General features: G+C 36.3%; 1 protein-coding gene and 1 non-coding gene across 2 annotated transcripts in view; one reads left to right on the forward strand and one right to left on the reverse strand.

Annotated features, from left to right (window-relative positions):
* ALG6 (ALG6 alpha-1,3-glucosyltransferase) overlaps positions 1 to 14,197 on the forward strand; it is a 55,400-nt gene extending 41,203 nt beyond the window's left edge. The window contains 3 exon segments of the mRNA XM_063104067.1: positions 525 to 593; positions 720 to 918; positions 13,530 to 14,197. Coding sequence (XP_062960137.1) covers positions 525 to 593; positions 720 to 918; positions 13,530 to 13,727 — 466 coding nt within the window. The 3' untranslated portion in view covers positions 13,728 to 14,197.
* LOC134385442 (U2 spliceosomal RNA) lies at positions 9,326 to 9,514 on the reverse strand. Its single transcript, XR_010024406.1, has one exon. It is a non-coding gene; the product is annotated as a U2 spliceosomal RNA (small nuclear RNA).
* Positions 14,198 to 14,403: the final 206 nt, after the last annotated feature.

Raw genomic sequence — 14,403 nt, forward strand, 5'->3', positions numbered from 1 at the left:
TCAGCTGTTTCCCTTTATAACTCTTCTTTGTCTCTGTTGTCATCTCTTCAGTGGCATGATGATCCTGCTGTCTGTCATAACTTTAGTTTTTTGCTTAGCTGAGTAATATGTAATGTGGAGGATCATAAAAGAGAGGTTTGAAAACAACTCTAATGGAATTCACTTGTTTACCAAGTAGGATGAGATATATGAAAAAACTTCCTTCTCTGAATGTTCAGATCTGTTTATCTGATCTTTTCCTTAAGCTACTGTGTGTGCATGATAGAGAAAAAATGCTCCACTAATGGCATACTGGAAGCAGCAGTTTTCCAGTTGTTCTGAGAAGCTGAGACCTCTGTGTCTAGACTAATTTAGTACGGACTATTATAAAAAATGAATCAATGGTCCATATGGAAACTTTCCTGGCTTTTTTTTTTTTTTAAGCTACTCCTGAAAATCAGATAAAATGTATTTATACTTTTTGCAAGTGGGAGTTGAAATTATATTCTGTAATATTAAATTATTTTTTCTTTATCATTTTTTAGACCAGTCTGCTTAGTTTTACATGAAATTCCTTTTATGTCTACTTGGTTTTTACTTGTGTCAACATTTAGGTGAGTCAAACAAATTTCCATATAATATTTTCAGTATGATTCTAAAACTCATTTAAAACTTTTAAAAAAATGATTATGGTTTGAATTGACGATTCTCTTTTGATGTTTTTCTATTTTCCTTTACAGTATGCTACCTCTTCTATTGAAGGATGAACTCCTAATGCCCTCAGTTGTGACAGTGATGGCATTTTTTATAGCTTGTGCAACTTCCTTTTCAATATTTGAAAAGACTTCTGAAGAAGAACTGCAATTGAAATCTTTTTCTATTTCTGTTAGGAAATATCTTCCACGTTTTACATTTGTTCCTAGAATTATACAATATTTGGTAAGCTCAGTTTTTAAGGAATGGTACATTTTTCTGCATGCTACTGTTTTAAAAAAATTATTGAAATGTTTTTCTTTTATAGCTTTTTGAGATATAATTCACATAAATCCACCCATTTAAAGTGTACAATTCAGTGGTTTTAAGTATGTACCCAAGTTTCCACAACTATCATCATAATTTAATTTTACATTATTTTCATCACTACAGAAAGAAACCCTGTGCCCATTAGCAGTCATTTCCCCCTTTCAATCACACTCCTAACCCCAAGCTTTGGACAGCCACTAATCTACTTTCTTTCTCTATAGATTTGCCTGTTCCGGACATTTCATAAAGTGGAATGTATTAGTCTGCTAGGGCTGCCATAACAAAATAACTACAGACTGGGTGGCTTAACAACAGAAAATTTACTTTCTCACAGTTCTGGAATCTCAAAGTCCAGGATCAAGGTGCTTTCATGGTTTCTGGTGAGGCGTCTATTCTTGGCTTGTAGATGGCTGCCTTCTTGCTGTATTCTCACATGGTCTCTACTTTGTATGCACATGGAGAGAGATCTCTGGTATCTGTTCCTTTTCTTATAAGGACACCACTGCTATTGGATTAAGGCCCTACCCTATGATTGCATTTAATTTTAATTTCATCTCTAAAGGCACTATTTGCAAATGTAGCCACATTAGGGGATAGGGCTTCAACATATATGTATGTAGGGCCGAGCCCGTGGCGCATTTGGGAGGGTGCGGCGCTGGGAGTGCGGCGACGCTCCCACCACTGGTTCGGATCCTATATAGGAATGGCCGGTGCACTCACTGGCTGAGTGCCGGTCACGAAAAAGACAAAAAAAAACAACAACAACAACAAAAAAAACATATATGTATGTATTTTGTTCTGTACATAATATGGAATCATACAAAATGTGGTCTTTTATGACTGGTTTCTTTCATTTAGCATATTGTTTTTGAGGTTCATCCATGTTGTAGAATGTTACAGTATTTCATTCCTTTTTATTGCCAAATTAAATTCCATTACATGGATATACTACATTTTGTTTATCCATTTATGAGTTGATGAACTACATTTTGGCCATTATAAATAATACTCTTATGAACATTTGTGTACAAGGCATTGAGTGCACGTATTTTTTTTTTTTTATTTCTCTTGACTATAAATATAGGAGTAGAATTGCTGGGTCATGTGGTAATTCTGTGTTTAATATTTTCAGAAACTGCCACACTTTTCCAGAGTGCAGCATAATTTTAAATTCCCACCAACAATGTGCGAGGGTTCCAATTTCTCCACATCTTTGACAGAATTTGTTAATGTCTTTTTCATTATAGCTGTCCTAGTGGGTGTGAAGTGTTGTCTCAAAAGTACTTCTGACTTGCATTTCCCTAATGACTAATGATGTTGAGCATCTTTTTATGTGCTTATTGGCTATCTGTATATGTTCTTTAGAGAAATGCCTATTCAAATCTTTTGCCCATTTTTAATTGGGCTGTCTTTTTATTTTATTTATTTATTTTTTAATATTTAATTTTTTTTTAGCAGCTGGCCGGTAAGGGGATCTGAACCCATGACCTTGGTGTCACAAAGCTGTGCACTAACCAGCCAAACTAAATGGCCAGCCCTGTGTTTTTATTTTTGAGTTGTAAGAATTCTTTATATATTCTTCATATGAGTCCCTTACCAGATATATGACTTGCAAATATTTTCTCTCATTCTGTGTGTTGCTTTTTCACTTTTTTGATAGTGTCATTTGTAGCATAATAATTTTGATTTTGAAAAGTCCAATATATCTATGTTTTTCTTTTGTTTTCTTGTAAAAGTTTTATAAGTTTTAGTTTTTGTATTTAGGCTTTTGATTCATTTTGAGTTAATTTTGTGCATAGTATGAGGTAGCAGTCCAACTTTATTTAGTTGTCTTAGTTCCACTGAATTGTATGGACACTGTTATTAAAAATCAACTGATCCTAAATGTAAGGGTTTATTTCTGGACTCAGTTTTATTCCATTCATCTATATGTCTGTCTTTATGCTAGTAACACACTGTCTTGGTTACTGTACATTTGTAGTTTTAAAATTGAAAATGTGAGTCCTCTAATTTTGTTCTTTTGCAAGATTATTTTTACTATTCTATATCCCTTGCATTTACATATTTTTTTTAGAATCAGTTCGTCAGTTTCTCCAAAAACCCAGGTGAGATTTTGATAGGGGTTGCATTGAATTTGTTTTTTTTTCAATTTTATTTATATTTATTTTGGGGGGGGGGCATAGTGTGTTGTTTCAATACATGCTTATACTACACAATGACTCACTTAAGGTAGATAGCATAGTTTTGTAGCCTTTAGTCCACTGCTTCTCTCCATCCCTGTCCCCTCCAGTCTCTGGTAACCATTAGTCTACTCTCTACTTTTATGAGAACCGCTTTTTTTTTTTTTTTAAGATTCCACATATGAGACCTTGTGGTATATGTCTTTCTGTGCCTGACTTACTTCAGTTAACAGTATGGTTTCTAGTTCCATCCATGTTGCTGCAAATGATAGGATATCTTTTCTTTTTATGCTGAATAGTATTCCATTGGGTATATGTACCACAGTTTTTTTATCTGTTCATCCATTGATGGGCATTTAGGTTGATTCTATCTCTTGGCTATTGTGAATAGTATTGTGATGAACCCGGGAGTGCAGATGTCTTTTTGATTTACTGATTTCATTTCCTCTGGGCATATACCCAGTAGTGAGATAGCTGTATCATAAGGCAGATCATTTTTAGTTCTGTGAGGAAACTCCATACTGTTTTCCACAATGGCTACACCAATTTACACACCCACCAACAATATAGAAGGGTTCCTTTTTCTCTGCCTCCTTGCCAGCATTTATTTTGTCTTGTTGATCATGGCTATTCTAACTAGAGTGAGGTGATACCTCACTCTAGTTAGAATAGCCCTGATGATTAGTGATTTTGAGCATTTTTTTCAAGTACCTGTTGGCTACTTGTATGTCTTCTTTTGTGAAATGTCTATTCTGGTCCTTTGCCCATTTTTTAATTGTTTTTTTTTTTTGCTGTTGGGTTGTTTGAGTTCTTTATATATTCTGGATATTAGCCCCTACTCTGATCTGTAGTTTGCAAACACCTTCTCCCATTCTGTAGGTTGTCTCTTCACTTTGTTGATCGTGTCCCTTGCTGTGCAGAAGTTTTTTTAGTTTGATGTAGTCACATTTGTGTATTTTTGCTTTTAGTTGCCTGTGCCTTTGTGCTCTCATTGATGAAAGCGCTGCCCACTCCCATTTTATGTAGTGTTTCTGCTATGTTTTCTTCTAATAATTTCATAGTTTCAGGTCTTAAGTTTATGTCTTTAATCCATTTCGAGTTGATTTTTGTGTATGGTGAGAGATAGGGGTTTAGAGTCATTCTTCTGCATGTGGATACCCAATTTTCCTAGCACCATTTATTGACGAGGCTTTCCTTTCCCCACAGTATGTTCTTGGCACCTTTGTGGAAAATCAGTTGGTCATAAGTGGGTGGTTTGTTTCTAGGCTGTCTATTCTTTTACATTGGTCTGTTTGTCTATGTTTATGCAGTGCCATGCTGTTTTGGTTACTATAGCTTTGGTAGTATATTTTGAAATCAGGAAGTGTGATGCCTCTAACTTTGTTCTTTTTGTTCAAGATTGCTTTAGCTATATGGGGTCTTCTGTGGTTCTATACAAGTTTTAAGATAGTGGTTTCTATTTCTGTGAAGTATGTCATTGGTATTTTGAAGGCATTGCATCGCATGTGTAGATTGCTCTGGGTAGTAAGGACATTTTGATGATGTTAATTCTTTCAACCCATGAACATGGGATATCTTTCCATTTATTTGTGTCCTCTTCAATTTTTTCACCAGTGTTTTATGATTTTCATTGTAGAGGTCTTTCACCTCCTTGATTAAATTTACTCCTAGGTATTCATTTTTTTGGTAGCTGTTGTGAATGGGATTGCTTTCTTGATTTCTTCTTCAGCTATTTTGTTATTGGCATATAGGAAGGCTATTGATTTTTGTGTGTTGATTTTGTATCTTACCACTATGCTGAATTCATTGATTAGTTTTAGTAATTTCTTGGTGGAATCTTAAGAGTGTTTTATGTGTATGATCAAGTCATCTGCAGATAGGGATAATTTGACTTCCTCTTTTCTGATTTCAATGCCCTTTATTGCTTTCTCTTACCTTATTGCATTGGCTAGAACTTCCAGTACTATGTTGAATAAGAATGGGGAAAGTGGACATCCTTGTCTTTTTTTTACAGATCTTAGAGGAAAAGTCTCCGAATTTTGTCCATTCAGTATCACATTAGCTGTTCATTTGTCATATATGGCCTTTATTGTGTTGAGGTACATTCCTTCAGTATCTAGTTTATTGAGTGTTTTTATCATGAAAGGGTGGTCTATTCTAAAGAATGTTCCATGTGCTGCAGAGATGTGTAATTCAGCAGCTGTTGGATGAAATGTTCTATATATGCACAGTATGTCCAATCAGCCTAGAGTAGAGATTAATTCTGATGTTTTCTGGTTAATTTTCTGTCTGGATGATTTGTCCTTTGAAAGAGGGGTGTTAAAGTCCCCAACTATTATTGTGTTGGAGTCCAATTCTCCCATTAGGTCTGATAGTAATTGCTTTATATAACTGGGTGCTACAGAGTTCGATACATGTATATTTAGAATTGTTATATCCTCTTGTTAAATTGATTCCTTCATCATTATATGACCTTCCTTATCTTTTCTTAGTTTCCTTGGCTTGAAGTCTATTTTATCTGATATAAGTATAACTATTCCTATTCCTATTCTTTTTTTTGGTTTCCATGTGCATGAAATATCTTTTTCTATCCCTTTACTTTCAGTTGGTGTGTGCTTTTATAGGTGAAGTGAGTTTCTTGTAGGCAGCATATTGTTGGTTCTTGTTTTATAATCCATTCAGCCACTGTGTCTTTTAATTGGAGCATTTAACCCATTTACACTTATAGATATTTTTGATATATAGGGACTTGTTACTACCATTTTGTTACTTATTTTCTGGTTTTGTTGGTCCTTTTTTTCTTTTTCTGATCTTACTGTCTTCCTTTGTGATTGGATGGTTATCTTTAGCAGTGTATTTTGCTTTCTCACTATTTATTTTTAGTATGTCTCTCCTATGTTTTTGTGTTATGGTCACCATGAGGCTTACAAAAAACATGTTATAGTTATAACAGATTCTATTAGACTAATAACAGCTTAACATTGATATCTAAGAAGAAAGAACCAAAGCCAGCTGTATACTTTGGCATCATTTCCCCTTACTTTTTGACATTTTGTTGTTTCAAGTTATACCTTTTAATATTGCCTATCTCTTATACAGTTGTTGTATTTATTGTTGTCTTGTTAGATTTCATAATAAGGATGTAAGTAGTTTATTCACTACCCTTACAATATTGGAGTATTCTGAGGTTGTCTGTGAACTTACTTTACAAATGAGTTATGTACCTTCAAATGTTTTCTTGCTGCTCTTTAGTATCATCTTCTTTCAGATTGAAGAACTCCCTTTAGCATTTCCTGTAAGGCAGGTCTAGTGTTGGTGAATTCCCTTAGGTTTTATTTGTCTAGGAAAGACTATTTCTCCTTCATACTTGAGGGTTAATTTTGCTAAATAGAGAATTCTTGGCTGACGGTTTATTTCCTTCAGCACCCTTCAGCATGGTTTCTACTGAGAAATCTGCTGAGAGGTGTATTGGGGCTCTGTTGAATGCTTTCAGTATCCTTTCTTTGCTGCTATTCTCTTGCTGCTTTCAGTATCCTTTCTTTGTCTTTGGTTTTTGATAATTTAATTATGATGTGCAGTGGGGTGTTCTTCCTTGGATCGAATTTGATTGGCAGTCTCTGAGTTTCCTGTATGTAGATGCTGTCATCTTTCTCTGTACTTGGGAAATTTTCAGCCATTATTTCCTCGAATATGCTTTCTACATCTCTTCCTTTCTCTTTTCCTTTGGGTACACCAATTATGGGGAGGTTATTTGGCGTGAGGGAGTCCTGTATTTGCTGTATGTTTGCTTCAGTTTTTAAAATTCATTTTTCTTTTTGCTCCCTTGATTTGATAATTTCATGTATCTTCAAGCTCACTGATTCTTTCTGCTGATTAAATCTGCTATCGGAGTTTTCTATTGAGTTTTTCAGTTCAGATAATGTATTCTTTATTTCCAGAATTTCAATTTTTTTTTTTTTTTTTTTTTATGCGACTCCTTTGTTGTTTCTCATTCTGCTCCTGGAATGTTTTCCAGATGTCATTTAATTTTCTGTCTGCATTTTTTTGTGACTCCCTAACCATCACTAAGAGGGTTATTCTGAATTCTCTGTCAGACATTTCATAGATCCACTCTTCTTCTGGGTCCATTGATGGTGTTTGGTTTGTTTCCTTTTATGATATCATATTTCTCTGTTCTTTCTTGATCTTTGTGTATTTAGATTGATGCCTGGACATTTGAGTTCTTTAGTGGTGTTAGACCTGTAAGGGTTAATAGCAGAGCTGTGTCTCTGATCTGTGTTTTTTGTTTTTCTGTTTTTCCAGTTCTGTATTGGATTATTAGCTATATCCAACACTTAACTCTGCACTGGAACTTTTGGGGGGGGGGGGCAGCTGACCAGTAGGGGATCCAAACCCTTGACGTTGGTGTTATAACACTGTGCTTTAACCGGGCAGCTAGCTTGCACTGGAACTGTTGTCCTTTGGTTAATTCCAAAATTGGGGGAACTTCCTGTGGGAACCAGCACTTGAGCCCTGTGGTTGACCTAAAGTGTTGTTTTGCCACTGATTCTCTGGGGAAGGCTTTTTGTGCAGGTCAGATTTTGATTGTTGGCCTTTTAATCACTTCAGGGTTTTATGAAGTCAGATACACTTGGGCTGTGTGGTATTTCTGGCCCAGGACTGAGTCTGTCCAGCGAACTGTACCACCTGCAGTTTTATCACCCTGACCAGTCTCCACTGAGTGGTTTTGTCCTGATCAGAAGGTGGATCAGCTGCCCTCATTGCACCCTAGGATGCCCCTAGTGGGCCACCTTCCCCCCACATTCCAAATGCTTCCTGTGGGGTGGGTCATGCAGTGGTCCCTCATGATGACTCAGTGGCCTTTGGGTGGCTCCTTTGGTCAGCTGTGGCCCTTTTTATGTGGGTTCATGGGAATCCTGTCAGTGATCTTGCTGGCCTGGAGGCTCGTATGGTGCACTCAAAGTCCCTTTTCTCCCATGCAGACTCCATGCAACTTCATGCAAAGGGCACAGCTGTGGCTTTTTTTTTTTTTTTTTGGCTCCTGCTCTGTGTGCTACAACTTCTTCCTGCTCCTCACCAGGTCCAGCCCTGAATCGGCTAGTCAGAACAGTCCCTTCTTTCTCTTGCTGCAGCTTATCCTGCCTTCACAAACTCTGCGGGTCTCTCTTCCTCTTCCCCTGAGCTCCAGAGGTCCCAGGTTGGCAATCTTGCTTTTTAATAGTTGTAAATTGATCAGTTGTGGGAGAGAGTGATGTGGGGGACTATCTGTTCTGCCATTTTGATGATGTCTCAGGACTTTGTTGAATTTGTGTATTAAATTGTGGAGCATTGCCATCTTCACAGTGTTTAGTCTTTTAACCCACTAACACAGGATGTATTTCCATTTTTTTAGATGTTCTTTAATTTTTCAACAGTGTTTTATAGTTTTCAGCATATATGTCTTGCACTTCTTTTGTTAAATTTATAAGTATTGTGTTCTTTATGATGCTGTTGTAAATGGAATTTTTAAAATTTCATTTTCATAATGTTCATTGAGACTGTATACAAATATAATTGATTTTTGTATATTGAACTTATATTCTGTGCTATAGGTTTTTAGTAGATCCTTATGATTTTCTATATGTAAGATTGTGTTATCTGCAAATCATGATAGTTTTACTTCATCCAATGTGGATGCCTTTTTTCTCTTCCTTGCCTAATTACCCTGGCTATATTGCCCTTATAATGTCTAGTACAATGTTGAATACAAGTAGCAAAAGTGAACATCTTCTCTTTTTCTTGATATTAGGGTGAAAGCATCCAGTCTTTCACCATTAACTGTGACATTAACTGTGGGCTTTTTTTTAATAGATGGCCTTTATGTGGTTGAGGAAGTTCTATTCCTAGTTTGTTGAGTGTTTATTTTTGTCATGAAAAAGTGTTGGATTCTTTCAAATTCTTTTCTTCCATCTATTGAGATAGTCATGTTTTTTTCCTTTATTCTATTAATATACTATATTACATTGATTTTTTGTAGTATCCGTGCTTATCAGTGAAATAACCAATACAGGCCCTCCCCCCTAATTAGAGGACAAAATAGTAAGTGGGTTGTGGGAGCAAAGAGACAGTGAGACCTTGCTCTGTCAGCACTCAGGGCAGTAACTGATAGTTACCCTCAAGGGGCCAACACCAGATGACTGCATGGAGTAGACAGAGCAAGCTACACACTCCATCTCCTTGTACCAAAAATCCACTCACTATTGTATCCTCAAATAGACAGCATCTCAGAGATTAAACTGATAAGAATAGATACTACACTTGATCTTTCTTAGCTAAACAGGCTGAGAAGCTGATTTTTGTATGTTGAACTAACCTTGCATTCCTGGGATAAAACTCCCTGGTCATTGTGCATAATCCTTTCTGTATGCCAGTGATTTCAGTTTGCCAGTATTTTGTTGACAATTTTTGCATTCATATTTATAAGGGATATTAATTTTTAGTTTTCTTGTGATGTCTTTATCCATTCACAAAGTTCATATATTTAAGGGCCATCACATTATATTTAAGGTTGTCTTATATTTAGTAGGTAGGACTTTTCATTTCATTCATACTTTATATTTGTAGCATCAGTGCCTGGCACATAATGGGTACTCTGATTTTGTTTATTGAATGAATGATAAATATTCATCATCTGATTAGAGGAGTGAAAAATTAGAGATAGCTCAAATGTCCAGTAGTTGGAAAATGACGCAGGAGTAAATATATAAGCCCCATGGAATATTTGCAACTATTAAAAATGTTTATGAAGAATTTGTAATAAATGGAAAATGTTTATTACAGAGCTAAGTTAAAAAGAATATGTGTATGTATAGCTATATATAATACACATAAAAATATATGTGTAAATGAGTATACTTACTTTTTATGCAATTAAAATTGCATACAAGCATTAGAAGGATATAAAACAAAATGAAGTGGTTAGAATGGAAGAACTTCATGTGATTTTTCCCAGTTTTAAATGTTCTCTTATTTTTTAAATAAAACATGTTTTTATAACATTTTATTGATGTAAAATAAATCAATAAACATGCCTATTAAAATGGGAATAGAATGCCTGATATACAGTAGGCGCTCAGAATGTATTAGGCTTTTTCTTCTTCCTGTCCCCTGATGCAGACTCAGTTTAGTTGGGCAAATAACAAATTATAGGATTGCACAAGGTACTCAGATAACAAAGAGAAAGGAATGACTAACTCTGCTAGGGCAGTGTAGGGGAAGGTTTCAAAGAAGATGATATTTTTTATCTAAATCTTGAAGATTAGGCAGGCATTCTCAGGGCAGAGCTGAATGGGTGTTCTGAGGTTAGGAAATGACCATGGAGGATAGGGGTGTGGAAGGTAGGAAGTGAAGAGGTGAACAAGTAAGACAAGGATAGGATTAACTAACCTTACTAGGAGTTCAAATGGAATGTAATAATATCTAAAGTTCATTTTTCGTTAGCACAGGCCCAGATCCCTGCGTATATGTCAAAGTCTAGCCCTATTGTGATATCTGCAGTCTGGTCCAGTAGCCTGAATCTGAGGACCACCATGGGCTCTCAGATTTATTTGTTCTTCAATCCGACAAATATTTATTGAGCACTTACTATGTGCCAAACACTGTTCTGGAGTCTGAGAATACACCAGTGAACAAAACTAACAGAAATCCCTGCTGTCATGGAGGTTATATTCTAGTGGGGAAACCAGACACTAGCATATAGCATGTCAGTGATAAGTGCTATGGAGAAAAATAAAGCAAGGGAGTAAGGGATATGATATGCAGGGAGGAGGGGTGATTGCAATTTTAAAGTGGCAGGGTTAGTAAGAGAGTGAACTGTGCAGATAATTGAGGGTAGAACATCCCAGGAGAGAGAAATGCACATCAAGTGAACGTCATGGAGGCCTTGGTGACTGGATCAGGGCAAGTAAGGGAAGAAATAATAAGAACTAAGATCAGAGAGGTAACAGGGTTCAGATGTCCCCAAGGGAACTATAATCTGACTTATGGTTTTGAAACATCACTGGCTGCTATGTGGAGAACAGATTGTGGATAGTGGAATCCGTAAGAGAGATGATGTTGCTGTGGACCAGAGTAGCAGAGGAAGTAGTTAGAAGTCAGATTTTTGGAGAAGAGAGTGTGTGAGTGTACATTTTTTGGAGGGAGAGGGGGCGATGGACTGGCCAGTATGGGGATCTGAACCCTTGACTTTGGTGTTATTAACACTGTGCTCTAACCAGTTAGATTTTGGATATATTTTGAAGGTAAAGCCAATGGAAATTGCTGGGGGTATGATAGAGGAGTAAGGACAACTCCAAGGTTTTTTGGCATAAACTACTGAATGGATAGAGTTGCCATTTACTGAGTTGGAGGAGTCTGTTGAAGGAGATTTTTTGGGGGGGTGGGGGACCGGGGAGGTGAGTGTGGGGAGATTAGGAGTTTAGTTTTAGATGCCTATTAGACATCCAAGTAGAAATGAATATATGAGGCTAGATTTGGGGAGAGGTCCATGCTGGAGACTAAGTTGAGTCTTCAGTATGTAGTTGGTAAAGTCATGGCACTGAATGAGCTCACTAAGGGTGTGAGTCTAGACTGATAAGAGGACTAAGTACTGGGCCCTCCAATGCATAGAGGTAGGGAATGTGAGGGGGAACCAGCAAAGTTGTCTGAGAAGGATTAACTTGGTGAGGTGGGAGGGAACCAAGACAGTATGTTGTCATGGAAGCCAAGTGAAGGAAGTGTTTGAAGAAGATGGGAATGATGTCTTATTTCAATCAAATGCTACTGAAAGAATGAAGGCAATGAGAATTGACCGTTGGATTTAGTACAGTGGGAATTATGGATATTTATTTGACCAGAGAAGCTTCATGGAGTGATTGAAGGGAAAGCCCAGTTGGTGTGGGTTCACTAGTGAATGGGAGAATTGAACATAGCATGTTATAGGCAACTCTTAGGTAAACTGGAGCAGAAAAATGGACTAATAGCTGAAGAAAATGGTTTTTGTTTAAAATGGGAGAAATGTCAGCATGCCTGTTTAACTCTATTACAAGTTCATGGCATTATGACAATTCAATCAGTCCCACACTTAAGTTTGAAACTTTTATCTTGACTTCGCTTCAGAAATTTTCACTCACCAGTAAGGTTGCCTCAGGGATTTTCCCTTTGAGGATACTTGCAGCCTCTGTTTATGTCTGTTTGTAAGGCTTTTTGGCTCTTATCCTTCCCACTCTTCCATCTGGAATGACTACTGCATTACTCTCTAATCTTACCAATATTGTCATAATATAGCCATTAAAGCATCCTTTAGGGGGTTCCGTTTATGTCCCATGTCCTTCATGAAAGTCACTTCTGTTTCTGATCACTTGCTTTCTCCATTTACTTACGCAGCTTTTGTATACCTATGGCCTGTGCTAGGGATAAAATGAGTAAGATCTGGCTGGTCCTTGTAAAGGAGCTTACAGTCTAGAGCTAAACTTTCCAATACAGTAGTCACTAGACACATGTAGAAATTTAAACTTATTAAAATTAAAAATTTGGTTCCTTAGTCACGGTAGACACATTTCAAATGCTTAATAGCAACATGTGGTTAGCAGCTGCTGTACTAGACTGTGCAGATAAAGAACATTTACATCATTGCAGAAAGTTCTTTTGTACAGCACACTGGTCTAGACTGGTCTAGACAATTGCAATACATGTGATAACTGTTTTTACTACTCATTTTGCCATTTAATCAAGTGAGACCTTGTGATTTTATTTAACATTCCCCTAAATAAATGGAAAACTTGTTGAGGCCAGAGGACCACATTTTCTTTCATGTGCCCCACGGTGTTTTGCATTAGCTCATTGAAAGCATTCAGTGAATATGAAATGTAATTTTCCATTTGCCTTTGAAAATTTTTTCAACGATGGGTTCTTAGGATTAGTTTAGAATTATTTATCCTGTAGGAAACCAGGGCCCTAGGAGATGCCATGAATTTAACTCTAGCAGTAACATCTGTCCCAGAAACCTTTCTTTAGTGCCTGGATAGTATGAAGTATAAGATGGGTTCTCAGGCTTTGGCTACACATGGGAATCACTTGGAGAGCTTTAAAAAGTACTGAGGCCTACTTTAGAAATTCTCATTTAATTGAGGGTGTAGCCTGGGCATTGAGATTTTTTTAAAACCTCTCAGATAATTCTAACATGAAGCCAAAGTTGAGATCCAGAAGTAGAAGAGATTGGATCCCCAACCGTCACCTTTAATTCTGCTTATTTAATAGCTACAAATCAATGTTACCAGTACATTTAAATTTTACCTTTTTTACTACTAAAAATATTTTTCCCCCTTTTAGTTTCTCATCTCAGTAATCACTATGGTTCTTCTGACGCTGCTGACTGTCACACTGGATCCTCCTCAGCAGTTACCGGACTTATTTTCTGTATTGGTGTGTTTCGTATCCTGCTTGAATTTCCTGTTCTTCTTGATATACTTCAACATTATAATCATGTGGGATTCCAAAAATGGAAGAAATCATAAGAAAACCAACTAGCTGTATTCCCAAACAAATGTGAAAATGTGAACAGTGCTAAAAGGTTTTGTGAACTTTCTGCCATGTATAAATGAAATTATCATTTTGAGAATCACGGAACGGATAGGAAAGGAAATGGTGAAAAGCCACTGTGGTCTACACAAAATAAATGTATATGTGAACCAATGACCAATGGAGGCTTTTACTTTCTAAAGTTGCCTGGCCAAAATATATTGTAGTTCTTTTATTAATATTCATGGCTATTCAAGTGGGAAAATGAGAGAAAAATGTCCTTAATCCCAGTGTTTACTTAGGAAAAGTACTCTATAAATTGTCTTGAAAAAATTTTGAGAAAGAAATACTTCTTGATTTTCGCTTTGTCTAAACCTACTTCATCAGACTATATAGTGAGCTTATGGGAGAATTAAGGTCCTTCTCTTTAAAGGCCATCACAAATTTTCATATTTAAATTTAGTTTTCCTTATACTTTAGAATGCAAGTAATGTGTATCTCATTGTTTAGAAGTTATATCTCAGGGAATTAAATTGTGCTAATCTTTTTAATTACTGAGAAGACAATTTACACTGCTTGAAGTTTGAAAATGTGCAAACTTGATTTTTTAATTAAGGCAAATAAACTTATTTATTTACAAGAATGCAGATTTACTTGAATCCAATTAGAAAATGAATTTTTTCTG

This window comes from Cynocephalus volans, chromosome 8 (assembly GCF_027409185.1).
Source record: "Cynocephalus volans isolate mCynVol1 chromosome 8, mCynVol1.pri, whole genome shotgun sequence".
Taxonomy (NCBI): Eukaryota; Metazoa; Chordata; class Mammalia; order Dermoptera; family Cynocephalidae; genus Cynocephalus; species Cynocephalus volans.